This window comes from Syngnathoides biaculeatus, chromosome 12 (assembly GCF_019802595.1).
Source record: "Syngnathoides biaculeatus isolate LvHL_M chromosome 12, ASM1980259v1, whole genome shotgun sequence".
Taxonomy (NCBI): Eukaryota; Metazoa; Chordata; class Actinopteri; order Syngnathiformes; family Syngnathidae; genus Syngnathoides; species Syngnathoides biaculeatus.
The window spans coordinates 12352073-12379963 of NC_084651.1; the positions used below are offsets into that span (position 1 = coordinate 12352073).

The 27891-nt window shown below is 39.5% G+C and overlaps 2 protein-coding genes across 8 annotated transcripts; both read right to left on the bottom strand.

The window, feature by feature from the left end:
- Positions 1–1242: 1242 nt before the first annotated feature.
- On the bottom strand, positions 1243–9559 carry LOC133509677 (rho GTPase-activating protein 19-like). 6 transcript variants are annotated; one of them, XM_061836948.1, is made up of 11 exons: positions 9422–9559; positions 8632–8885; positions 7255–7335; positions 4267–4476; positions 3961–4187; positions 3768–3854; positions 3218–3289; positions 2831–3034; positions 2663–2758; positions 2298–2362; positions 1243–2152 (listed from the first exon to the last, which is right to left on the bottom strand). In XM_061836948.1, exons 2-11 carry the CDS (start codon positions 8855–8857, stop codon positions 2074–2076), a joined length of 1347 nt encoding a protein of 448 aa, XP_061692932.1. In that variant the 5' UTR covers positions 8858–8885; positions 9422–9559; the 3' UTR covers positions 1243–2073. The 6 variants fall into 6 exon arrangements, with proteins under 6 accessions (XP_061692932.1, XP_061692929.1, XP_061692931.1 ...); XM_061836945.1 differs by lacking the exon at positions 9422–9559 and adding an exon at positions 9177–9278 and having other exon boundaries at positions 3224–3289; XM_061836947.1 differs by lacking the exon at positions 9422–9559 and adding an exon at positions 9177–9278 and having other exon boundaries at positions 2298–2393; positions 3224–3289.
- Positions 9560–10449: 890 nt separating this feature from the next.
- Positions 10450–27808, bottom strand: abcc2 (ATP-binding cassette, sub-family C (CFTR/MRP), member 2). 2 transcript variants are annotated; one of them, XM_061837099.1, is made up of 32 exons: positions 27385–27806; positions 25070–25243; positions 24698–24844; positions 24455–24592; positions 24232–24354; positions 24098–24153; positions 22844–23090; positions 22557–22741; positions 22207–22384; positions 21234–21488; positions 21077–21142; positions 20316–20453; positions 20083–20229; positions 19912–19996; positions 19721–19787; positions 19504–19630; positions 17979–18155; positions 17499–17666; positions 17043–17238; positions 16448–16583; positions 16271–16373; positions 15955–16174; positions 15719–15873; positions 15456–15611; positions 14256–14455; positions 14047–14173; positions 13842–13943; positions 12861–13004; positions 12599–12757; positions 12359–12525; positions 10993–11187; positions 10450–10917 (listed from the first exon to the last, which is right to left on the bottom strand). In XM_061837099.1, the coding sequence occupies exons 1-32, from the start codon at positions 27427–27429 to the stop codon at positions 10788–10790; spliced, it is 4713 nt and encodes a 1570-aa protein (XP_061693083.1). In that variant the 5' UTR covers positions 27430–27806; the 3' UTR covers positions 10450–10787. The 2 variants fall into 2 exon arrangements, with proteins under 2 accessions (XP_061693083.1, XP_061693084.1); XM_061837100.1 differs by lacking the exon at positions 15456–15611 and having other exon boundaries at positions 27385–27808.
- Positions 27809–27891: the final 83 nt, after the last annotated feature.

Here is a 27891-nt window from a genome sequence, read left to right on the forward strand (position 1 = left end):
CCAGCCCCCAACATAAACATTACCTATAGAACGTCATTCAAAAGTAGATGCAAGGATAAGAGAAAAGGGAAAAGTGGGAGAAAAGAACATCAACATGCAGGTGTACTTATGGAGGGGAGCGGAGCTCCATCTGTCTCAGTAAAAGTGTCGGCACGGTGTAGTAGATCTGTAATTAAAGAGGAGGCAGTGGTGTTTAGTGGTAAATGGAGGGGTGGGGGGGAGGACGTCGTTCCACTTTAGGAATGCACACAAAACACAGGAATAATTCTGGTGCTCTCGGGGCTGTGGGAGGACATGCCAATAATTTATAATTACACAAGAAAAGGGAGAATCTGCACGACCAGAAACGGTCTCTTATTTAACTTGCAGGACAAAAAGCAGCAGACGGGCATAATTTGCATTGACACATTGATACCAGTTTTTGGGACTCATTTACACTCATCACGCTGACTTTGAGACGCCGCTAAATAAAACCCCATGTAGCAAAACAATATGGTAGTGTTGGTATCACGGACGCATCCACTTTTATATTTACCCGCCATGGGAAAGTACTGCCATTCTCGCCTAGTGTTTATAAAACATATACTTACAATACTAAACATGCATTGACATAGATATCATAATGACACACTGAGGTATTCCTATTGCAGCCACCCACACACCTTCAGCTAATTTATTGCTCACGGCAAAGATTTTGGTAACAGTGAAAGGTCAAACCTTTTTTTTTTTTTTTTTTGCATCCCTATCATTATTTCTATTTGTTGTTCGTGGTTTCGAGGCTGAGATTTATTTAAATTTGCCATATTGGGTACTGTATTGAGTCATCACCATGTCCTCATCAATCTTATTTTAAGGCAGTGGACACAATGATTACAAGATATTCTGTGTAGACTTTCTGTCATAGAAATGAGATTGAAATTTTGTACTTTTCTCTTATAAAAATGATATTTGAAAGCCTTTAACATGCATTTAAAAAAAAAAAAAAAACGTTTATCCGTTTTGTTCTAAGTTTTTATTGTCAGTACCGTTTATTGAGCGCAGGTTATTCATTTGTAACTAAGCAGCGCAACCAGGTGGCCAAAGCAAGAATGGCGAGCGGTTGCTTGAATTGAAAAGAAATTAAACAGAATATTGTTTTAAGTCTTTCTATCGTTATTTTGCTAGGTGGATTTTGACGTTAGCCTGAATATCATCACTCAACAAACACAGTCCATTTAGTTGACTTTGTTACACGATGTTTATTGTAACAGCTTGGCAAAGTGGCAACGAAACTGAAAAAAAATCACAACTGACAAAACAAGAACTTTTCACGAGTAACAGTGGCTCAATAACTTACAGTAATCACTTACAAACGGCTTCATTTGCCCTCAACATGCGATACAAAAAAAATGATGAAGTCTTTCACAGCTGAAAAAGAAGTATGTAAGGAATAGAGATGAAAACTGCAGAAAAAGCAGCTTAGACCAAAAGAAAAAAAGTTAAATGTACTAATCCAAACAGCAGAAAGTACCATTGAAGGCTCAGTAGTAAAACAATGTATTAAAAAAAGTATAAAAAATATTTCACATCTATAAATTCCCAATAAAAGAAACACTGGATATAATCTGGAGACATTGACCTTTGGCATTTGACTATGACATCATATCTTGAATTGCATTCTTTACACAAGCTCCATTTAAATTAAATAACATTCTGAAGTTTGGGAGACTCCAAAAAGTGTAATTTTCATAAACTTCTTGTTAAATAGAAATTGCATCGAAAGAGTAACTTGGGAAAATAATTTTAAGGCACGTCCCTGGTCTTCTAATGCAACATTTCTGTGAAATGGTCCCTTGTCATTGAACAAAAGCATAAATAAATATTTTTTGGAATTAAATAACAGTTGCTATGCATTCTTCACTCGACCCAACACCTCTCCCAAAAATCTAAAGAAAATGGTTAGCAATAGCTGGTTGACTGAATATGTAAATAGAAAGTAGCAAACTCACTCCTGAGAAGAACAAACTGGACACCCATCCACAGAAAAAAAAAATACCCGGAAGTAAAATCTAGCAACCACCGTTTTGAGACATTTTAAATCTTCAAATTAAGAAGCATTACAAAGTAACGCAGTTCACAGCTAGATGGGAGGTTTCGTCCCTTGCATTGCAGCCTAAAAGAAATTCAAGAGAGAAATTGGAGAAATGATTAATCACCTACAGTGTATTTCTTTGGTAAATACAAAATACCATAAGAGGTATTGCCAATATTCTTGTGAAGATGAACCTAAGAGAGCAAAATCGCTGCAGGGTACTCACCCCTCCATTGCTGGTGTCACCTGAGCAGCTGGCTCCAGGCCTCTGTGCTTTGCCATTTTCGTTGCCTGTGAATATTTGGCCTCCCATCACTTTCCTCTGTTTTGACAAACACAGCGTCTGTTTAATAATTGCCATGAGAAACTGATTTTTTTTCCCCCCAAATAGGTGGTGATTGTGAGTGCGAGCGTTGTCTGTCGCCACGTGCCCTGCGATTGGCTGACAACCGGTTCAAGGTGTACCCCGCTTCCTGGCCGATGACAGCTGGGATTGGCCCCGGCACTCCCGTGCATATACAGTAGTGTCGTTACATATTATACTAGTGTCGTTTTCAGGCTTGGCGCTGCGTAAAATCAATATCAACAAACCTTAATAATCCCACCCAAAGAGCGGGATCGCCAGTGCTTCCTGCCGAGTGGCGAGCCGGGGTCCGATGAGGGTGCCATTAAAGGCTGCTTCTCAAGCTAAACACGCACAAACATGACGCATGAGCCTGTTCGGTTGAAATATGCATCTCATAGATATTTCACACCGACCTGTCTGATGAGTTTCTTCTTCTTGGCAGACTCGGGCATGTTATTGACTTGCTGGTAAAGTTCCCTGAGAGCTGATTCAGTGTATGTCTCGGTATGAAGTGACTTTGTTGAGCTGTTGCCGTCGATCTTTGTCTCAGAAAGATTGGATGTGGGCTCGAGCACAGCCGGGGGCTCTTCGCTCCCCGAGCGGAGCGTCAGGTCATCCTAGAGGAGTTGGGTACGTTTCACTTGAGATTCAAATCTCAGTCATCTCAATAAAATCTACCAAAACCAACATTAATCATGCAGAAAAGTAACTACTGTTATCATAGGAGATCGGGGTTTTTTTTCACAAAGAAAAAAAATAGTGCAGTTGGGGTAAAAAAAAGCAGAACGAAACTTACTTACTTTTACCTTTGATTGGAGAGTTTTGCATCCAGTAAAGTATACATGTGCATATTGTTTGATGTATGCAGGGGCCTGCAATAAAAGCAAAGTAAATGTAAATAAAATGTTTGATATTTATATTCCTCACACAATCCCACTGATACCCAGTAGTAATTACACCTTCTTCTTAATATTCAGATTCTTTATGAATCCCTTAGTTCTGTATCTTCTTTGCAATATTTCGATTCACAAGTAAAAAAACATTTCAGACAGGTCATTTTTATCTAGAAATTGTTGGTGAAAGAAAAACAGGACCATGCTAATTTAACAGAGGATCTCCATCCCGTGTAAAACATCGCTCAGATTGAAAATGATTATTTTTCCATTTCAGTGCTGTTTTAAAACTGCCTTGATGATCATCCAGACCTCCACCAAGGTTGAACTTTTGATGAAAGTGAATCCTAAAGCGCTTTATTTGTGTTTGTTTGGCCTTCTGCTTGTTAATTAACAGGATACTTCCCAAACGGACTAAACCACTAAAATAGTCAATGTTTTTTCTGCACTACTTCACCTTGAACAGCTTTTGCGAGTGCCTAATGAGGAAGGCAATGCCATTGTTTAGTTTCTCAATGTTTCCCCGAAGATCACTTGCCATCACCTTTAAAAAAAAAAAAAAAAAATGCAGAGGGGGGGGGCAGAAGGAATAAACAAGTTTGGAAATATTCAGATGAATGTGATGTAAAGGGAAAGTAAATGAGCTGTACATTTTTGGGCCAGATAATATGTGGCGCAAACATGGTTGCTAGATTGATGGCGGACATTTTGTTGACGTGCTGGTTGCGCGCGGTTTGATAGAGCAGGTCCAACAGGAGCTTCAAAAGGTTGCGGTTGGCTGGTGGCAGCAGCATGAAAAGCAACTGATAGGCTTCTATCTGCCGCTCCTTGTCGGGAGTATTTGTTTTATCTCCTTTCTCGTCAAAGACAGTCAACTCTGTGGACGTTAGAAATCAAGGTGAGTGATATGGATTCATATTGAGGTATTTGGTTTTGATACGTGAAATGATGGCCACCTCCAATTTTAAGGTGGGCGTGGTAGTGTCTGTGCAATAGCAGGGGCTCAGGCAACTCTCCTAGGAAGGCTTTTAGCAGCGAGGCGGCGTCATTGGGGTGGAAGTCTCCCATGTCGAGATCTATTTCTGCCCCAGCATTCAGGATTTCCCTCAGCGCGGCCTGTCGGAGGCTGTGGCCCGGCACACGAAACAGCCCTTCGATGTGAAGGTCTGGGAGAAAGACGCAAACGTGATGTCAGCGGGAGTGAATGAAAAAAAGAAAGAGAGCAGCGCACAGAGGCGAAGTGCTTTGAGATGAATTATTGACTCCGGCATGTGGGCCCAGTGTCTACTTTTGTGCAAATACGTCATCGACCTTCCAGAAATAAAACAAGACGACGTCATGTTAAGTCAAAGCTTGCAGGCAACAGTCAGGTTGGAAAACAAGATGTGCAAGGCAGAGGATGACTCAGCAATTGACAGAAGTTATGGAAATAAATACAAAATATTTACAATGTGCTCTTGACAGTTTCTCTTTTAAGAGAAGGGATGACAGGGATTTACCCAACTGTCCATTGTTTTACCCGCTTATCCTCACAAGGGTGACGGGAGTGCTGGAATATATCCCAGCTGTCAATGGGCAGGAGGCGGGGTAAACCCTGAATTGGTTGCTAGCCAATCGCAGGACACATCAAGACAAACAGCCACACCCACAATCACACCTCGGGGTAATTTAGAGTGTCCAATTAATGTTGCATGTTTTTGGGATGTTGGAGGAAACCGGAGTACCCGAAGGAAACCCACGCAGGCACGGGGAGAACATGCAAACCCCACACAGGGAGGACTGGGATTGAACCCAGGTCCTCAGAACTGTGAGGCCAAACCTTTCCAGCTGATCCACCGTGCCACAACAGGGATTAACCGAAATTAAAATTCATGTCCAAAACTCAGGAAACCAATGCCAAAAAACAAGACACAAATAATCATGCTAATTATTAGTAAAATTACATTTATGTTACTTGCTTAATTGAATTGTTTTTGCTGTGCCGCTGGGATTGACAGATGAACAAAGATAGATTTGGAGAAAATTAATTAGACCAATTATATGAAATTGGTCCCTCATAACACACTAATTTGCTACAGTTCACTGAGATAGTGACAGCAAATGTGAGTTGTAAACACCCCCCAACCCACCCCACCAAAGAAAATGTTCTCCGGTTTCTGAAACATGTTACCGAGCACAAGACTTTACGGATATTTTATTGGCTTGATCGGAATCGGATGATAATTGGCATTTTTTGTTAATCAGACAATCGGCGTTAATGTCACAAGTCGCCGATCCAATCAATGACATCATTGATCGGCTCCACAAAAGACATTTACCCTGCGTTGCTGTTGTGCAGTGTATCTCAATGCAAAAGCTAGTTTATGTGTTTTGACATACAACTGTAAATATCTGACGGCCAATAAGGTTATTTTAAAAATAAATGTCAGCTGTATAGGAGAGAGAAGACAGCTGAGAGATGACAAGTAATGCGTGGCTCATACTACAATACAAATTCCCTCTTTCACAATTGTACTATGTCAGACTACTGCAATAAAATCTTGTACTCCGACACCACCGCATGCTGATTTTTACGATCATCGGGCTTCATCTTCCATCCATCCATCTTCTCAACTCAAATGTGACCACATTCTCTCGTTGCAATGGGGATGACAACACTAGTGGATCGCAGCAATTGTATTATAAGAAAAAAATAGCAGAAAAAAAATGTGTGTAGGTGGTCACCAGTGATCAGGACAGGTGAAGACGTTTGTGTAAAGCTTGCTTGAGCTATGTTCATGTAATTTTAATATGATATGGCTCACAACCAAGCAAAATGTTTACATAGTCTAGCACGCTAGTGCTCGCACTGGTGGCCGTGTGTAAACATGCTCCTGTCCTGTTGAATGGATAGGTTTCCATTGACGTCACCACAGTCCTTAGACCAATCAGGTAACTAAATGATAGAAAAAAACTTCATGCTTCACCCATCACCAGTGTTCTCTGACCTCTGAACACAAGTTGGCGTAATTGGAAACCTATCCATACTTGATCTGACCAGAGCAGTAGTGTTAATTTTATGAATGACTCATTCAGAAAAACGAATCTACTTTTAGTCAAGAAACTTAACCGAATCAGTTTATGAAATGATTAATTGTTTTTGCTTGGCCGCCGGCCGGCATGCAGTGCGCAAGTCGCCTGGGAGCGGAAACGGAACTGTTGAAACGTTCTCTCACTCACTTCTGAACATTCGATGAGCAGCTAGCGTGCAGGCGTATTTGCGACTCGCCAGTGATTCACTTCAATTTTTTAGTTTTTCCAACACTCAGACACTTTCCACTGAAGTAAAGTGCGTGAGCGGGAAGCCCAGGTGGCAGATGCTAGCATTGGCGATGCTGTGCACCGGAATGCGAAAAAGTCACGCCGGCTGGCGAGAGCCTAGCTGAATGTAAGCAGATGCAGAAAGATGGTCGGCAGCTGAGCATCCCAAAGATTTTTATTAGTTTCTTTTTAAATCTATCCGCTTTTCCTACTTTAAAATACACAACAACAGTGCCTGTAGTGCTTCGGTGAACATGTACCTTCGTGACGGATCATAATATAAACGAGAAACCACTTAAATTATGAAAACGAACTGAAGGATTCATTCAGCAAATCCTTTGAATAAATCCTTGTAAGGATCTGATTTTAGTGATTCAGTAAAATCAAAAGAACAGCCGTGGCCATCACGACAGGGCAGTGATTTCTTACCTTTATGGAGCGAAGGCACATACTTTACAATTGAAAGACATTATGGCACACCAACTAAACAAAAATGTGACAAAAAGTAGTTATATTAATTAGCGTCTTTACTTACTGCCATCTCATAGTTGACTATTAATTTGTCTGTCACTATGCCTCACTGGCATAAATAAATGAACAAAGATACATGAGGATGTGTATACAGTATGTGAAACAATACTCACTTTTGCTCAGGTATTCAATCAGTTGACAGATCTGTGCTATCCCTTCTTCAGTTAAGGGTGCACCAAAAACTGCACCTTTTTCTGTGTGGGGGGGAAACATCACAGGAACAAACTATCTTCCGTATACAGGAAAAGTTTCAACATTCAAGTACACAAATATAAAAAGTTAACTGTTTTAAAGCAGTTGCTGGGCTTTGCCCAAATTATCGTAGTGATTGATATCTTTTCGCCTCCCTCCTACCATTAACCATGCATGAGTGGGTTTTGGTGAGCTAACATTAATAACTATGTACTAAACTATCAGCCTGTATTGAAGTACTATATTGCCATTGACGAATTTGCCCTGATGATACGACTCACTGTGTTCAGTGACATTTTTGGTATGTCTTGAGTGATCTTGTGATGAATGCAGTCATTTTGCATTGAAATAAATGCGACCAGAAGAACCTGAGACAGATTTGTTATTAAAACCCCAAGTCTGAGGGTTTTTTGGGGGTTTTTTTTTGGAGTGGGGGGCTTTTGGGTAAATGGTAGGTATACTTGAACGTAACTTCAAGCACGTTGTTATTGTATTTATTTTAATTCTTTGCTCTTTATATTGCATTCCTTGAAAATTCTTTATACCAAACGAACAGATGGAGCTTATATATTTATCAGTGTTCTCTACGTAAACTGTGTTTTATGAATAAATGGAGACAAAACGCCATTCAATTCATGTAAATTTACTGGTGTACAGTATTTATATTATATATCAAGTAAAATTACCCCCAGCTAAAAATTCTCTATAGAACATTTCTAAAGAATTTCTAAAGAACTATAGAACTTTAGGACCCAAGTCTTATAGAATTTCCATAGAAATTCTACTGTTCTGTAGAAGTCTATAGAAAATCACAGCCACAGTTCTATAGAATAAGTTGTTCTGTACAAGTTCTATAGATTTCTATAGGAACATTTTTAGCAGGGCCTATATACATTTTTTTCACACAGCATGATTTATATAGATGGATCTTGTTGTTGGGATAATTTAATCCCCCACCCCCTCCCAAAAAGTATTTTTTTTCTTTTCCTTTAATGCACTTGGCATTTCGGATTTGCTGATACTCAAAATCAGGGGACACCGACTCAAATGGAAAAAACGTAAAATGTGATCATTATACGTCAGTAATATGTGCATATTTTTCCGGACATCTTTTTTGGGGCGGAGCAGAAGGTGAAAAAACTGAAGTTACTCAAGAAAAGAAGTGAAACTACATCGATATATGACTTAACCATTACTCTTTTCATACCGGAATGGTGTTGTGTACCAATCGTATTCCTAAGCTCAACACTTACAGTGTTTGAATCACATGGGAGCGATAAACGACGTCAAATGGTCACCTTTTCGTTTGAGGATGTTGAAAGATCGAAGGAGGCCAGCGGAAGAAGGCAGCCTAGGCTCACAGTCCCCGGTGAGCTGGGCAAACTCATCTCCTGGGAGGTCGATGAGTCGCGTGACATGCGACAGGACCAGATCCGTGAAGTCGCTCGGATGTTCTTGTTTCAGCCTTTCGACAAAGAAGTCCGGGTTGAAGATGACTGGCTGGCTTGTTTTAGGAGTTTCCATACTTGTAAACGGGTTGCATCGTGCCCCCCTGTGTGAAGAAAAACAAACTGGTTCAAATGGAATTGTATATATTCCTTGCGGGAAACTGCTTAAAACAGTCTCTAAAAGTAGAGAGGAAAAAAAAAGATGCCTTGCGTCATGCACGTCGGTTTCGAATGCTAGGTAGCCTCGGCGGTTCTAAACACAAAGTACAGTGAGAATACGATCGAACACGATCGCATACGACCAAATTATATGCGTATTCAATTACAGACCGCCTCCCCAAAAAAAACCAACTACTTTTTTATTCGGCGAATATAATTTATGATTTAGTTGGTACCTGTTGTGCAGCTTGCGTGTATTTTGTTTTCCACCCTCACACGCCATCTTTTTTTTTTTTTTTTGAATTTTCCGCTATTTTTGGTTTCGCCCCTTAGATTCTGAATGGCCGTAATATTTAACGTCAGAAAATGGGGCCCGTTGATTGGATAGCGGCAAAACGTGTACAACGAGCGCCGTATTTGTATTTTCGGTTGCGTTTAACACGACGATATTCTACGTCATTGGTTAAACCATTTTCTTTACCTGGGCAGTTTATGTGTATGATCGGAAATTCAATATGACGGTCTTTCTGCACTCAGAGAACAGAGCGCGACCCATGTTTTACGAATTTACGAACGTGTGTTGACTACTGAGGCATACGTCGGTGCGTCTGCCATATTGAATGTGTCAGTTATGCCGGAAACAGTTAGTCTTGCATGGCTACGTCCCGAGACGAATCTGAATAAACGAACGGCAATAACCAGCAACATGTTGTTGTTGTTCTTCTTTCGGCTTGTCCGTTTTGGGGTCGCCACAGCGTGTCATCTCAGATGAACGCACATATATGTTTGGCATATTTTTTTATTTTATTATTATTATTTTTTTTTTTTTACACAGGATGCCCTTCCTGACGCAACCCTTCTCACGGAGTGGAGGCCCCAGTGGGATATGAACCCACAACCCCTGGTTTACCCAGTGCTCTAACCACTGTGCTATGGGGCCTCCAGCAACATAATTTCTGAAAATTCCGAAGTGTAGAATTGCTTGAAGTACCTTTTTTTTTTGGGACGTGCCCTATATGTTTATTAGGACACACTTTCATTTTACTTGTAAGCACAATGTAAAAGTTATTAGGGCCGAATGCAAATGATGGAAAAAGTTAGGGCAGGAAAATAAAAGAGGCTGGGATGTACATGTTTTGGCCATTATTAAATCATTAAAATTGAATAATATAATGAATAGTATAGATATATTTAGCATCAGAGGCCAGTGGAAGTGGTACAAAGTCTGGATTGGGGAAAAAAGTAAACATTCACCCCACTGGACAATTTAGAATGACATGCATGTTTTGAATGGTGGAGGAAGCAAAAGTAACTGGGAAAAAAAACAAACAAACATGCAAACTTCACACAGGAGGGCCTAAGCGAAAATTTAACCCCAGAACCACTTGACTGCGAGATGTTTTAAACACCACTAACATGAAACATGTTCCAACTACATGTAGTTTGAGTGAAATTTTTATATATGGGAAGATTTTATTTAAAACCAAACAGAACAAGTAGGATTTGACAGAAACATTTATTCACATTTTTTTATATACATACAAAATTATTCCCACATAGAATTGATTGCTTTTACAATAGTAAGTTTCTTTCAGCTTGTCCCGTTAGGGGTCGCCACAGCGTAACATCTCAGATGAACGCTCATATTTGTGTGGCACAGCCTTTACACTGACGCAACCCCTCTTGGGGAGTAGATGCCCCAGTTAGATACAAATTCACAACCCCTGGTTTACCAAACCAATGCTCTAACCACAATAAATAAAAAAACAAACTTATCTGAATGCACAACCTTTACAAAATCATACTTCAAAAGCAATGTAAGCAATATATTCATTAAAAAAAGAAAATCATAGACTTGTGCTTTCTGCTTCTATTAAACCTGCATCCTTTGCCATGGCATAGAAATGACCTTTTTTATCAAGCAGGCTACTTGGAGAATCAAATTCCAAAATCCTGCCAGCATCAAGCACCATCACCCTGTGGAGAAGGAACACAAATAAATTTGCATCCCCCTGGGCCACATGCACGCAAGCAAAATTGAAAAGAACTAACCTGGAGCTGTCCATGATGCTATGCAGGCGGTGGGCAATGGTGAGAACGGTGCAGTGTGCAAACTCTTTCCTGATTGTTGTTTGGATCAGGTTGTCCGTCTCCAGGTCCACAGCTGCCGTAGCCTCGTCCAGAATTAATATGCGGGACTTCCGAATCAGTGCCCGTGCCAAACATAGAAGCTGCCTCTGTCCAACACTGCAAGTGTGTTAAGATGTGGTACACAAAGATCGCATGTTAGTAGGACACTGATAGACACCTGTAGCATTGGAATTCAGATAACTAGAGGGTGTCGATGAATTCTGAAAGATTATTTCAGTCATTAAGAGGTGATAACCATATTGGCTAAACCCTTTCCAATTCATGAAGTGGTAAGAACAATTGATCAGCTGGTAACAGCTGTTTACTGCTTAAGGTAAGGTACAGTAAATGCTGAATTAGCGATAGTCATTTGCAGTATTATGGTGAAAGGGACAATGTGAATCAAAAATTCAATAGAATGACTACTGTGAAAGTAGCACGCAATTGCTCCCGTAATTTCCGGCCTATAAACTGTGACTTTTGTCTCGTGCTTTCAACCATGCGGTTTATGTGGTGATGCGGCTAATTTGTGCATTTTCATCATGGCCGCAAGGAGGCACTTGAGCGAAAAAGGTAAGAGTGAGACCGGTGGAATATATGTCCTGAGGAAGTGACTTTTACCAGTATGTTTTTTTTTTTTAATCGGCCCTGTTAGCGCTGCGCTAGCGTGTTGCTGCTGTGTTACTGCTGTGTCTCAGTGATTTTTACTGGTATGTTTTTTTAAACGACCCTGTTAGCGCCGTGCTAGTGTGTTGTTGCTTTGTTACTGCCGCATCTCAGTTATTTAGGCATGTTTTTTTTAACCGGCCCTGTTAGTGCTATGCTACCGTGTTGCTACCGCGTAGCTGCTGCGGCTGCTTTTTTTTTTTTTTTTTTTTTTTTTACCGGTATGGTTTTTTTTTTCGTTTTACAAGCCCTGTTCGTGCTACCATGTTGTTGCTATGTTAAGCTATGCTAAGGTATTAAAACTTTGAAATTTCTTTCTGGGCACCGTCTTTCTTTGTAAATATCTGGTATTTCAATATGGCTACTTGCGGCTTTTACACAGGTGTGGCTTATGTATGTACCCCAAATTGTATTTCCTTTACAAATGTACTGGGTGAGGCTTATAATCAGGTGCGCTCCGTAGGCCGGAAATTACAGTATTTCTACAAGTTACTAGGCAGCAATGCACGTCAGCATCCTCAGTAGACTGGTAAAGGGTATGTGTAAATTACCACTTCATCAAATATTATTAATTTGGACTCTGCTAGGACGAGTATACAAATATATGTGACACAAGACACACCTCAAGTTCTCTCCTCCTTCTGCAACCTCATACTGCAATCCCTCCTGCAGCCCTGCCACGTATTCCTTGAGATGGGAGAGCTCGAGCACTCTCCAGATTTCCTCATCACTGGATGTGTCAAACGGATCCAGGTTCATCCTCAAAGTTCCGGAGAACAGCACTGGATCCTGCACAGAATCGAACGGGTCAGTGCTCTGTATTTTGAGCTGTTTTGTAGTGTGATCTTGGAACTGTGTGTACCTGTGGTATGATAGTGAGGTTGTTTCTTAGGTCATGTAGGCCTATTTTGGAGATATCAACCCCATCTATGAGGATACGACCCTCAGCAGCTTCAATAATGCGGAACAAACCGTTGGTCAGGCTGGATTTCCCAGCTCCTGTGCGGCCCACAATACCAATCTGTGTGCAAAAAAAAAAAAAAAAAAAGAGTTGAGTAAATGAATTTGTTACAAACAAATACATTCAGATGGAAATTATATAAAAAAAAAAGCCACATGCAAACCTTCTCTGTGGAACCAATCTCACACGAGATGCCATGCAGCACCAGATCCAAACCTGGTCGATAACGGACCTTGTAGTTTTCGAACTGCAGTCTTCCCACCTCAGGCCAATTCTCTGGTGGCCGAGTATCAGTCACCCACTTTGCCTACAGTCCAAGAAATGTCACATTAAGCAATGTGTATACAGTGCAGCAGAAGACGGACATTATTTATACAAAATAATGGCTGTGGCCATTTATTCATTAAACTGCAGATGGAAGTAGTTGTTTCTTTGTGGCATACTATTTATATGCATTTTATAATGGGATAAAACCACACTACAGCTTTATTACAATTGACGCCAAGAGTAAATAAACTTTAAAACTACGGTATTATGGGGAGATAAAGCAAAAATAAATAAATAAACAAGGCCAAGGGCCCAATCTTGTTTATTATTTTGAGAAAGAGCTTATTCTCCGAAGGATGCTTAAATTGAATCCCAGCAAGCCCCAACATAAAATAAAATATACTGTGCTGATTTTTGGCTTCTAGTCTGTGTACATTCAGCCGACATGCCTACCGCATATGTGAACTGAGAGAGAGGCTTGATGTTTCATAACACTTGATGTCTGAAGGCTCATTTTATATGCTTACTGATTTTTTTTAAATCATTGGGCAGGGTTGTGAACAATACAGAGCTGGGATGTGTCAAATTTAAACGACAAAATAACGTAAGCAATTTTCGGTCCATATTGGTTGATCAAATCAAAACAGTTCCAGCCAATTTGAACACCAAACCCACATCTGTAATGAACGGCACACTGCATTTATTAACCAGCATCCTGGGTGAGTGATAAGAGTCATTTAAATGTTTTATGTTATTAGATAAATGCATAAAATGAACCCACAAATATTTGTGGTTCAGTAACTGCAGATTATCTAAAAATAATAATAAAATGCGGGTCATTGTGAGAGTTTGTTTAAGTGCTGTCATATTGATATACCTCATTTTCAATGACGCTGTATTCAGTCACTCTTTCCACGGCGACAATATTGGTCTCCAGTTCTGACGTCATCCGAACAAGCCAGTTCAGGGTTTGGGTTACCTACAAATCCCAGATCAGAAAGAGAAACCACATCTCAATAGCTTAATCCCACCAACCCAATACCCATCCCTATCACCACCACCATCATCGGAGCATGACTTACGTTAAGGGAGTAGGATATTGATAGGCCAACCAGGCCACTGTCCAGACTATCTCTGGAAATAACTGCAAGCAGAGCAGCGAAAAACACCACCAGATTCCCCACAAACTCCAAACGAATTGCCAGCCATCTGGAAATGAAACAATCATGCATAAGCCAAGGGTAAAGTCGCTTAACAACACCATTCAGTGTAAGTCATTTGGCTTTGTGACCTGTTTGACACAATCCATGGGTACACAGTCTTTAGGTTCTCATCCATGGTGGTTTCATTGTGCTGGAGGAACCTCTCTTGATGGCCGTAAGCTCTTATCACAGATAGGCCTGACACAGTCTCGCCAAAGTGGGAATAAATGGGAGAGCGAGACACAGAGTCAAGCCGGCGCAGCTGCCTTGATGTTGCGACATAGAAGCGCTGGATGAAGATGTCAAGACGAGGAGTAAAATCAAATGCATGAAATGAGAATGGAAACAAATTCAACATTTTAGAACCAATATTACAGCCTTCAATAAAATCCAATGCACAATGTGAAAGTATGCCTATGACACAAAAGGGATGGAAGTAGAAAATGAATGAATTCATTCATTTCTCATACCGCTTATCCTCAGTAGGGTAACGGCCGTGCTGAAGCCCAACCAAGCTGACTCTGGGTAAGCGGCATAGTCAGCCCGGAACTGGACACACGCCCATTGCAAGGCACGCACAGAAAAACTACCACACTCACATTCACACTTAAGGGAAATTTAGAGACTTCAATAAGCCTAGCATGCATGTTTTTAGGATGGTTAGGGTTAATCGGGGTATCCAGAGAAAACCCACAAACCCACAGGGAGAACATTTATACTGCACACAGGAGGGGCCGGAAATTAACCTGGATCCTCAGAACAGTGATGCATATGTGCTAACCATTCGTACACTGCGCCACCCCAAAAAAAATTAAGCATAAACTAGACTAAATACATTGTTTGAATTGTGATACAATTTCTGTGAAATTTTATCCAACTTTCCATGGAAATAGAAAAGTAGATATAATTAGCACATAAATGTATTATTTTGAGATATATCTTATTCACCCAAGGATTCTTAAATTAAAGGTCATCACCCCACATCATAAAATATCTAATTTGAGTGGAATTTGCGATGTGCGTGGAAGGTTAGCTAATTTTTCAGATATAACATGTAACATGAGCATATCTCTTTAATTTGTGTTTTCATGTCATTCCAGCCAAAAACCACAAGCTTTTCATTGTTACAATGACATTATCCAGACTTGTAGTCCAGTACAGTTCTTTTCCTTGCATCAATACAGTTAGGTCTGAGTTCTTTTGGCACTATTACGTTTGCAGCAATAGAGTTTCCCGCACATTTATCAGTATACAGTATTATACAATTCATATTATTTTATCTTTCTCACCTGGACAAAAAAGTACACCACCGCCAGGGGAATAATGACAATGGTGAAGAAAGGAGTGGCCAGACAGATGACAAAAAGAGTCCCTAGCACACCCAACAGACACATGATCCAAGCGCGCAAGGACTGTGGGATGGCCTCATCTACTGTAAATATATCCTATTGAAAAAATGTAGAGGAAATCAGTGTGTATTTTGAGAGAGGAAATGCTGATAAGACCATTGTTTTTAACTATGTAGAGAGTAGTAGTGTAGAAAAAGTCCCACCTTTGCAAAGCGGTTGACCACCCTTCCAATGGGTGTGGTGTCAAAGAAGAGCATTGGAGCATGCAAGATGTTATTGAGCAGCCTCGAGTGCAGGATTCGAGATGCTGCAACGGAGGCATTGGCCAGAAGCAGCGTACCAAGGAACACAAAGAGACCTGCCAAAAAGAGTTTCAACTATAAAACATTGTACCATGAAGCATGATTTCAAAATAATTCATTGTTTTTGAAACGGTTACCCTGAGCCACTCCCAGAGCGCCAAATACTCCCACCCTGGTGTCCCTCTTCTCTGGAGGATATGTTAAGTTGGAATACTCCAATGCATCATTAGTCCAGTCACTGAGCCAGATATTCTGGCCAATGTATGCAATGTTCTGGATGAGGTACAGCAGGAAAACTGCGACAGTATATCCCCAGCCTATGGACCGCATGTACTCGAGGTAAACTGAAAGTTTCACCTGGAGTTTAAAGACAGGGGCAGTCAGGTGTAATTAATACATGTCATTTCCTGCTTTAATTGTGTGATAAAGGTGATTAAAAAAATAACAAACTACCTGTCCTGTTTCCATAGTTTCCTTCTCAATGAGCCGTTGGCCTTTGTTTGTTTCGCCCACATTTTCAGATTTCTTTGTGGAGCTCTTTCTTGCTGCTCTAAAACTACAACAGAACATCATTCTTACTTATACACAATAAAGTATTTTGTCAACCACGTCTCCACCGTAATCCTATACCTGCTGTTGCGCTGGCTGCGGCGGATGCTGTTTTCCCTCTTCAGAGTTGCAGTTACTGTGTCTTCTAACGGGGAGTCTGGTTGGGTATCATCTCCTTCTGGGATCATGTCCTCATCTGCAAGACCCTGGTCATGCTCTGCAGAAGATGCAAACTTTATTAATTTACAATACAGACAATGGTAATTTATTATTCTCTCTGGAGAATCACAATGCATACAGTTTTAGAACAGTACCACTTTCTATGTCCATTATCTTTACAATAATTTACTTTCTGAAAAACACTAATAAATGATCTATCTAACCTGAAATACACTTGCCTATCCTTGATCAAAACACCACTTTCATTGCATCAGTTATACTCAATTGGGTGAAAAGTATTAATGTAACATATTAAATAAGCTAATGATAATGATATTGATTTCATATTGTGGCTTGGAATTATATTAAATAGAATTGCTTCATATGGACACGGGTCACTATTTTTTTTTTATATACGTACAAAATACAGAACATAAATAGTTTACAATAAAATCCTATATTAGCTCAGGCAGGCATAGTGTACTGTACATTGTGACAGTAAGAAAGATTGAATTACCTGATTCAGATTTGGTGGAATTTTTATCATCATTATTCTGTTCTTTGGCATACGTATCCAAAAATTCGGAAAAGGCGCCTTTGCTAGAACGGAGGCTATCGTAGGATCCAACCTCGGAAATCACTCCGTCGACCAAGACCACAATTTCATCCACTTGAGGCAGGAAGGTCACTCCATGCGTCACCAATATACGAGTCTGCATAAACAAACACACACACACGCACGCACACGCACACAAGATTTCAAACAGTTGATTCATAGTGAAATGAGAAAAAAATAGTGTAAACAATTGGAATGGCTTTCAAACCATAATCTCCAGTTCAACATACAGTATACCAGTTTACTTTCCCATATTTTACCACTACTACATTCAGTAATTTTATTTATTACTTTCCCGTGTCATGAAACACAAAACAAATGAGTTGTTTTGACAAATGATGCATTCACAGACAAGACCTTGTCTTTGAGTATTCCATTAGGTCCAATCACTTTGTGAAAAAGATGCTTCCCCACATGAGAATCCACAGCAGACAAGGGGTCATCGAGCAGACAAATGTCAGCCTGACTGTAAGCGGCTCTGGCCAAGCTCACACGCTGCTTCTGACCTCCTGACAGGTTGATCCCCTACCACAAAAGAAAAATTTAAAGAACAGTTGAACAATACAATGGAACACCCAATTTATTTTAAAAAGTTGAATGTGACGCCATATTGTGCTTTTGGCCGCTTCGACTAATAAAAGCCTCAAAAAATACTGAACGAGGTCCAATCTCTGTGAACACATACTTAAACTGGACATGTATGTGCACGTGTGTGTGTATGTTTGTGCGCACGCACACACACACACACACACACACACACACACACACACACACAGCTAAAAACAACAACAAAAATCACATAATTTTTATTTGCAACTCCTTAAACCCAGTTCTTACTTTCTCCCCGATCTCAGTCATGTCTCCTCCAGGAAGAAGCTCCAGGTCTGGGGCAAGAGCACAGGCCTGAATCACCTCCTGGAATCGCTTCTCCTCGAGGGGGGAGCCAAACATAATGTTATCCCTCAGGGTGGCATTTTGGATCCATGCTTGCTGCGGTACAAAGGCAAGGGAACCCTGGAAAATAAGAAAGAATGAGTGGTTTATTGTACACCCCTCAGAGCTTTTCTCCCAAATTCTTGTTCGATATGAATCAAATTCAATTCAACCTGCACCTGGATTTATTTTAAGAAAATACAATAGCATACTTCCATGTTGGGGTGTCCCGGATCGATATTTGAGATCAGAAATCGCTCCATTGTCAGTTAAAGAAAAAATGAGTAGCGGAGCAAACTGGAGCCTTCATTTCTTTCTTGGATTTTGTTCAGTTGCATTAGTCACGGGATTTAAAAAAAACAAAACAAAAAAAAACAAAATCGACAATACTCAAAATTAAGAGAGACACTCTGCAACCAGTTAGTAAAGTAGACAAATGTAAAGCTCATTGATTTGCCTTCGTCTCTTAGGTCTCGCAACACGGCGTCATACTCATCAGAAAGAAAGTTCCATGTTACAACGAACAGGTGCTCACCTCGCATGTCATTATGAAATGCAAGCACACTTTCACTATTTGCTTTTTGTTTCTCCTCAATTCACATTTTGCAAACGCTTTCTGCACTTCTCAGTCGAACGCTCCACGTCCATGCATCGGTAACGACATTGCATGTCATATACACCACTACCATCTCCACAGTAAACCTGATTTCCAACTCTAAATTGCCCTTAGATGTGATTGTGAGTGTGAATGATTGTTTGCTTCCCGCGATTGGCTGGCAACTAGTTCAGGGTGTGCCTAACTTCCTGCCTGCAGATAGTTGGGATAGGCTCCAGCACTCCTGCAACCCTTGTGAGGTTACGCAGCTCAGAAAATTGATGAATGGATGATTATAGCTAATATCAGATCAGACAAATATCAGTATCACCCAAAATGCAAGGCTCCAATATCGGTATCGGCCAGAAGTGAATCGTGAGCTACGTACTTCCATGCAACAGATTAGATCACAGTGGCACACAGAATAAGCATCCATCCATCCATTTTCCATGCTGCTTATGCCCACAAGGGTGGCGGGAGTATTGGAGTACAGTATAAAATTAAGATCTTATTTATTGGCTGTTTGTTATACCATATTTTCCACACTATTAGGTGCACCTAAAAGCCTTTAATTTTCTCAAAAGCCAACTGTACACCTTATAATCCAGTGCACTTTATATGTGGATCAAAATTGAGCCTTTAGTGCAGCTCCATCTAATGGATGAATAACGTAACCCCAGCCTCTACTGTAGCATCTATTCTATGCGCCTTGTAATGCGGTGCGCCTCATATATGAAAAAAGTTTTGAAAAAGACCATTCATTGAAGGTGCGCCTTATCGTGTGGAAAATACGGTAGTCAAAATAAATGAACTGACTTGAAATTTTGATGTCACCTGAATGTTGATGAAGCCTTTGGTGCAATGCATCTCTCCCAGAATGGCCGACATCAGGGAGGACTTTCCCGAGCCGACAGCTCCCACGACTGCAACCAACCGACCTGGCTTGATGTCCAGCCTCACACTGGAAAATACACACAAGACAGGAATGTTCATTTAGCAGTGCAGCAGCAAGTCATAATCGATGATGGTGTGTTCACAGAACAATGTATACTTTTTAAGCTGGGGCTCTCCATCTTTTTGCCATGAAAACGAACCATTGCATACATTAACAGCAGAACCTAAAAGACAAGACAGATTTATCATATATATATATATATATATATATATATATATATATATATATATATATATATATATATATCAGATATATACATATTGATTATTAGACACGCATGAACATACAGAAGCTGGGGTCATGCCGCACTATATCACTTTCAAGGTCTTCGCCTCCCAAAAACTTTTCAAGGCGTTTTCTGGACACTGTAGTCTAGATCACGAAAACAGAAAATGAGACTTTTTAATGACAGATTCATTTGTTTGGCCTGAATGTGCTATGTGAATGGTTGTCCTTACTTGCACAAGAGCAGCCATGAGCATGGGGAGCATGGCCAAAGGGAATCGAAGGATGTTGAAGAGAGAGATGGAAGTGAACGCCTTTTCAGCAGTCAACACATTGTCTGAACTCACACCTACGAACACTGCAAAGGTGGCCAAAGACACCTGGTACACAGACAGTGTATGAAAGGTTTACAGAAACAATACCCTTTCATTTTTCTGCTCACATGTGGCGTATTGACAGGACTGACCAAAGCTGGAGCACAGCTGAAAATAAATGTGGAGACAGATGTGAGGTAGGCAAACTTCTTCATGACGTTCAGTTCTTGGCCTCTGACGCCTTGTACCTGAGCTTGGAAAGATGGCTCCCATGCATACAGCTTCAGAATCTAACAGGAGAACAAGGAGAGAATTATGAAATATGCCATGGGTGGAGAACATCTTTAGAACTGTTTTAAAAAGCTCCCAAGTATTTATAATAATAAGCATGTTTGATTCTCGCATGATTTTTTTTTTTTGTTCTGAAATTTTATACGTCACTTGGGGGATTTTATGAAAAACTGAAATGGCCTCTGATTGGAAAAAAAAATCCCTTTTCCTGAAGTATAAAGAAAGCATTAACTTTACCATCTAAACAATGCCACATGTAGTGTTTGCACAAAAGAAGGTCCTAAGGGTTAAGATTCTCTGAAACTCAAAAGTTTTTGATCTCGGGATCTGACAATCTACCTATTGTTTTTCTATTTCTTATTTGATTTTGTATGCTTATTTTTCCCTTGTTACAGCTACTTCCGGCCTTTGACCAGTTTCCTTAACTTCATGGTTGAGTTCTGCCTTTTAATATGCATACCGCAGTGTTCACTTTACAGTATGTCGCTTGTGTACAAAAAATAGCTTTCACCAATACTCACTTTTTTGATTGTCATTGATCGCCTTATTTCAGAGATTGCAATCATAAAAAACATTTCCACCGAGGGCTATCACTGTAACTCTGTCAAGACAAGATGCTCACCTTCATCCCATTGAGTATTTCATTCATAATTTTCAATCTTTTGTCTTTGAATTTCATATTCTCGATCTGAAATGAAAGCATGTAAGTCAGAGAGGAAAGTTGTTTATGGGGGACATCATAAATAAAACGAAAAATATTATGGAAGTGTGTTTCTAACCTGGAATTTTCTCGCCTTAGTGGCGAGCAGTCCATTAATCGGTACCATGAGAATCATGACTGCAAGTCCAGCAAAAACAGAGAATCCAAGCTCCTGCCACAGGAACAAGATGGCTAAACCGATCTGCAGGGGGCAGGACCACAGCAGGTGGATAAAATTTGTCATGTCGTTGAAGCGCTGAGCGTCAGCAGACATCAGGTTCACCGTTTCGCCGACCGTGGACTCTTTCCGAGTGTCGTTAGATACCACAAGTGCCTTCAAGGAAATACGTACATATAGAGTATATCATATCATGACTGAAACACATTAAACACAAGAAAATATATACTACTTGCCCAAAAATTGTGCTATCTGGCTTACAGATTAAATTTTTAGGATGTCATGTTGTGTCCAACTGTTTGTCCAGCATATCATTACGGCAAAAATTCACAATTAGTGTCATGAATGAAAAATATTTTACCAAAACAGTTTCTGCTACAATTAGCATTGATATTTAAACACTCCTGCTGTTCACATTTTGACATCATGAGACTAAGGTGAAACCTAACAACTGAGGTTAACATCTTGCCATTGCGAGACTTCAATTACGATGTGGAAGTGACCGCTGACTGAGCGCCACAGAGTTATTACTAGGTTGCAACAGAGATAAAGAGTGACTGGAAGAGTCACAGAAAGTGCATAGATGTCCTTGGAAATTTATTGGATGATTCATGGCTTAAACACCTGTTGTGAATTTTGCCGTTGAGTTGATTTTTATAGAAAAGCAACTTGTGCAAAAAGTATATCAATGCTAATCAGTTGGATGTGCTTTTAAAAGTTTAGAGAAGGTCAAATGGAGTTTACCTATAAGGATAATTTTTAAATTTTATACTAAGATTCTACCTGAAAGCCAAAGATCCAAAGCTTTTGTGAGTAGTGTAAATGTAACTGCATGCTTTCTCATGGGCTCAATCATCCCCATTTCTGTCTTTACCTTTTTGTAAACGGCAGCCATGATAGCTGTGCGAACCTTTATTCCCAGCACAAAGCAGCGCTGGAAGTACTGTTGCAGGAACAGAGACTGCAGGAGGGCCACCACCAGAAGCAACACTGCAAATAGGTAACCTTCCCACGCATGCCTGTCTTGGTCTTGAGTGAAAGTAATCATCAACCTGAGAAGAAACACGGTGACAGATGCGTAACAAGCACGCAAACTAACCAATAATGTTTGGTGAGTTATTTCCAGAATGAAATTAATTACTGCATATGTTACTTGTTAATGTAATTTGAAATTAATAGTATTAATGTAATTATTTAATGTCATTCTTGTCAAAGATGACATACTTCAGCAGGTGAGGACTGACAAAGGAGAGCAGGTCCTGCAGAAGTTTGAAGATGGCTGATTCAATCAAAACCCATTTAAATGTCTTGTAGATGGTGGGTATGAGCCATGAGGTGGGATAGTTTTCTTCTTCCTTCTTTTTCTTGGTTTTCTTTTCTTTTTTGTCATCTTTCTTGCCTCGATCCTCCTAAAGAAATGGAATGGGTGCACAAATAAAAACAAATAGTATGACTGCATACACAGGATCAACAAAGGAAATCAAATTGGTGTAGTGCACAATATTTCACACCATCATCAACACGTCCTGACTAATGCCTTTCCCAAGACCAGTAGAGAGTCCATTTGAAAATGCTTCATTATGGGTTGTCCTGTTTTGGTTTTTGGCCAGCCTCTTCTGATAGCGACGTCGAGCTGCAGCAAACTCTGTCTGCATGAAGTGCTGGAAATGACTGTTGATGTAACCAGTGCTCTCCTCCTCTTTCAGGGCCCACATGTCCTCCTGAACCAGGGGCTGCCTGTACCCTTTTATCGCCATGCTGAGGAGTGAAAGTCAGAATGGGTTAGCGAACATGATGGACAGTAATTTGCAAAAGTCTCAGGACAACAGCTTCCCCATTTTAAAACATTTTGTACAGCATTCATTTTGACACAAGAAAGATATAGCCCTGGGCAATGAAATTTATTAGCATCCCATTTGTCGATTAAGTTTTGGTTTTAGCCACATTAGCACAAATATCACACTTAGTGAAATAGTGGCTTGGGGCATTTTTTTTCCCTCAATCCCAAAGAGTACCAGGTGTTTATCTGAAGTAATTTGTCTAATGTGAAAGGAGGCCTTTGTATGTACAAATTGATGAACTATATTCAAATGGAGTTGTGTATTTGACATAAGGCACTAACCGTTTCAGGGGACAATGTCTGGTGGTGATTAATTGAAAAATACAATCTATTAAATCTGGCAATTAATTAAAGGACATCTATTACAACAAAGCAAGGAGAAAGAGGTCCCTATTGGAGAAGAGGCATGATGACAGAAAGCAATTAATTGATGCATGGCATCTATTAGAGCGGGGGTGGATGCTGATTAGGCATCGATTTGAGAGAAAGCGTTCACTTTATAAAGTGTATGATGATTATTAAGATGTGGCATTATTAGAGCGCAGAAGTGTAAGAGTGGCATTTATTTGAGACATTTACTTTTTCCAAGAGGACTACACACTGCAGTTAATTAAGGTACTCAAACTAAGTGGTTATCTTGCAGTCTGGCATGGTTTTGAGGTACATTTCACTGCATACGGCAAGTATACTGTGTTATGTACATAAGTAATAAATGGTCTTTCATTAATATATTTTTGTTCTGTATGTTTTATCATTGTAAAGTAGCAAAGTAATCTAAGAATAAATATACAGAAATATTAATACATGGTCATTACTTAGATGAAAAAAGATGACATGCTGTGATGAAAAGAAGAAGAAGATTAGAGAATTACGAAAACACATCACATGATGTGTGTAATACTTTATCATGCTTATGTTGGATTACCTATTAAACCAGTTGAATGTGACTCTGCTCAAAAAGGCTGCACCTGCTTCTGGATTCTGTTTAAGAAAGAACGTTTAAGGATATGTAAGGCAAAAAAAAAGGTGGCAAATACAAACACGTCACCTATCGCATACCTTTTTTGCAACCTCCCTGGCTTCTGGAGAGATGTCCGCCACAGCGGAGAGAATGAGTGCGATGACTTCCAGGCTGAAGGCGATGCAGAAAAGGCACAATCGAGGGAGGTCAACGAACTCTCCCTAGTGGTCAACAGGGAGATTAATAACAGGGTTTCACCAACAATGACAAGTCTGATTGATGATTTTGCACATGTCCTTACAGCTTGCTGTCAATTCTTACCTGCCTGAGTGCCTCTCGTATGATGGTCTGCAGAGGGAAAATATCACACACGACCACAAGGAACCAAAACAGAAGGAGTGTGGTGGAATCTACTGATCCTCTCCGTCGTAACCCTTCTTGGCACAGCAGCACCATGACCTAAAAAAAAAAGAAAAAAACAAAGGAAAAAAAGACAGGATAGCTTGTTAGCATGTGATGACTCCATGACAAAAGGTCACAGTTAGGCAAGGTTATTAAACATACCCATGACACGGCATAAATTATGGGGTTGGTATAGTACACGGCAGGATTATGTTCTGGTGTAGGTTTCGCTTGACTTGGGCCAAAATCTTCTCCTAAAGTGATGGCCAGGCCTGATATGGCAGTCAGGAAGAGCAGCGACACGACAAGCTGGAGCCAGAAAAATATATCACACAAAATAATAATAATAACAATAATAATACAGTAATTAGAAACATAGAACTAATGATATTAATTTAGATGTTTTTTCGATGGGCTACTGGAAAAGTAATGTGACTTTTTGTTTTTGCTGTAATCTTTGTGGTAATCTAGCTCCATCACATCTGGACAGGAGCTGCAATTCTTATTTGAAATAATACATATGGGTTATACTACCTGTTTGGCGATATAGAGTTTGGACATGTATCTGGTGTCCTTTGTTCTTCTGCAGAGAGCCAGCAGGTGCCAAGGAGCACAGAGCCACAGGAAGCCCAATGGAATCCACACCAGTACAGTCTGCTCCAAACATACTGGCAAATCCGGATCCTCTCTGTCAACGTACGAGGAGTTCTGCAGGACGATATTGATAAAAAGAAGTTACCGATATGATCTCAAGTGAAGGTCAAAACCCTGGCTATCAAAGCACAGAGACAGATAAAACATCCTTATCCAGTAAATTTAACCCTAGAGACGCCATGGGGTCACATATGACCCAGTGTAATGAAGGGCCCAGTGTATAAACACAATGCACCACAGTTACTCTTTTTACCCTTAAAGCCCAATGTCTCACACGTGTCTGCATTAAATGCATTGTTTTTTGGTAGTTAAGGACCACTAGGTCATATGTGACCCATTATCTGAACTGGAAGTAAATTGGTAATATTTTCCAAATGTGATGTTTTTGTGTTCCTTTTATGCTTATTGATTAATTTAGAACTAAAAACTACATAAAATTTTAAAAGAGGATTTGGATGTCTTGGGTTGTCTAGGGTTAATTGTTGAGATTTGCTTTATATTTTCTTTTAGAAATCAGTCCACAATTGCAAAGTTCATAAGTATTTTGTGTCAAAATATGACAATTTTTCTTTGGTGGCTGATGTTTTTGGCAGATTTAAATCATTTATGTATTTTGGATAACCACAAAGGCAACAGTCAAATAAAATTTAAAAGAACGGAAATTTAAATTAGACTTTTACGGGAGGTCATTTTTTTTCTTTTTTAGAAAAGTCACGTATTTTTGCGAAGAAAAAATATTCTTGGGAATAGTCACGTTTTCAAGAAAAATGAATGCATACATATTTATATATTTTGATAATAATCATATATGTTCAAGTATACATACAGTCTACACACACTGGTATATTTGAGGGAAAATATTTCTAAAAGAATGAAGTTCTACACTTTTGGAAAAATGTTTAATTTTTTATAAAAAGGTTATAATTTTACAATGGTAAAGTAATACAGTAGTACAGTTTAAAAAAGTATACTTTTGAGATTTTTTTTCCACTTATTTCTAACTTCACTTTAAGTTTTATTGTACTTTTCTGATATGTCTTATACTTTTCTTATACTTATACTGTATACTGTTATACTTTCGTATGCTCTCATTCGAAAGATGTAAAAAAAAAAAACATGATATATTTCTCTCCTAAAATTGTCATGTGCTACCACTACCAACTTGCAACAAGTCAGACATGCTGAGTCACTGCTTATTTAACAGTTTTTACTGTCTTGTCACATTCATGAGGTTTAAAAAACAAAACAAAAATCCTCAAATAGTACAGATAAAAAGTCTCATCTGTACTTTTCTGTTTTGTTTTATGCGCATGTATTTTTATTTTCATCTGATTAACCTTAGCTTGATTTTAGATCATTTGTTACATATTAATGACACCTCTGATAAAATCTAAAACATGATTAAAATGAGAATTACTTGTAAAATTAGTAAGTTTGCTAGAAATGAAGTAGACATTCAACAATTATTTATTTTAACAAAATTAAAATTCTGTGATTCAGGTTATCTTCCATCTTGTTCTATAAATCATAGCATAGCAAGTGAATCATTTTTAAATAGCTCACATCAAAGTTGTAGAGGTATTGTTTTAAGTACAATGAAAACATTCGAAACTGTCATACAAGTGTCAAAAGACGCTAAACCCTGAATAGTCAAATAAAATAAAGCTACTCACATTGACAAAGATTTTTTTTTCGTGATACTGTCAGCAAGTGACATTTAATAGATATTCCTGGGATTAATTGGTGAGTTGTGTGAATTTACATAAGGTCTTGATTGTATGATGTGTGGTTAAAATTTTGCTGTATTTTTCAATTTCCAGTTTTATAGTTATTGCCATACTTTTATTCTTTCCCATAACTGGCGTCACAAAAACGTTTCAGGATGCTGCCCTAAATCAGATTTGTTCCAATTAACACATTTAACACATTAAAAATGAAATCTCATAGGAAATTGTGGACATTTTAACATTAACTTCACTTTTACCAAAAAGTTGAAGATATTTGTGGAGTTCATTCTTCACATGAAAGTCTTACATAATATAAGACATGATAATTGAGCAGCCAAAAGATTTTGTCTTGCAAGGAAGTCACTTTTGAGCGGTTCAACTTAGTTACTGTTTCTTTGTATGTTTTTCGTGATTACAAGAGGACAGTTACTCCAGTGCAGGTAAAACACGTGGCTATTTCGCACTCACCCAGAAGACAGACCCACAGTACCCCTCCAGGACAGCAGCGCACATGGTCCTCACAGATTGCTCCGGCGAACCTTGGAAGAACGATCAACTTCTGGCACTCCTGGCTCCTCTGCCTCCACTCAAGAGCGCCTCACTCGCTACCGTCCGCCCACGGGATGACAATGGCAGGATATGACGTTCGAGATACTTAACGCCATGTGTCTTTTAAAACTGAGGGCAAAACTTGTGAAGATAAAAAGTAATAAGAATAGATTCATGACAAGAACGATTCAGTCAGATGATTATCCTCCTGGTAGTCTCCAGGCCCATTAACACATGCAACCTCCTTATTGGGGGTGAATGACAAAACTAAAACAAAATCCAGCTCGCACCAGTCAGTCCACGAATAGTCCTCCAATCACAAATGTGTCTAAAGTTCAACTGATCATTGAGACAATTGCATAAAGAGAGTAAAATAGAGAGAGAGAGAGAGAGAGAGAGAGAGAGAGAGAGAGAGAGAGAGAGTGA

Coding starts and splice junctions, on each gene's coding strand:
- abcc2 (XM_061837099.1), bottom strand. CDS start 27,429: ATGTGCGCTGCTGTCCTGGAGGGGTACTGTGGGTCTGTCTTCTGG. Junction 16,584..17,042: donor TTCCACCAAATCTGAATCAG/GTAATTCAATCT, acceptor CATCTTCTGCAG/AGCATGACCAGGGTCTTGCA. Junction 11,188..12,358: donor GAAGGAGGAGAGAACTTGAG/GTGTGTCTTGTG, acceptor ACACACTTGCAG/TGTTGGACAGAGGCAGCTTC.
- LOC133509677 (XM_061836944.1), bottom strand. CDS start 9,223: ATGGCGTGTGAGGGTGGAAAACAAAATACACGCAAGCTGCACAACAG. Junction 4,477..7,254: donor GATTGAATACCTGAGCAAAA/GTGAGTATTGTT, acceptor TCTTTCTCCCAG/ACCTTCACATCGAAGGGCTG. Junction 2,363..2,662: donor CTTTGGGTGGGATTATTAAG/GTTTGTTGATAT, acceptor AAATATTCACAG/GCAACGAAAATGGCAAAGCA.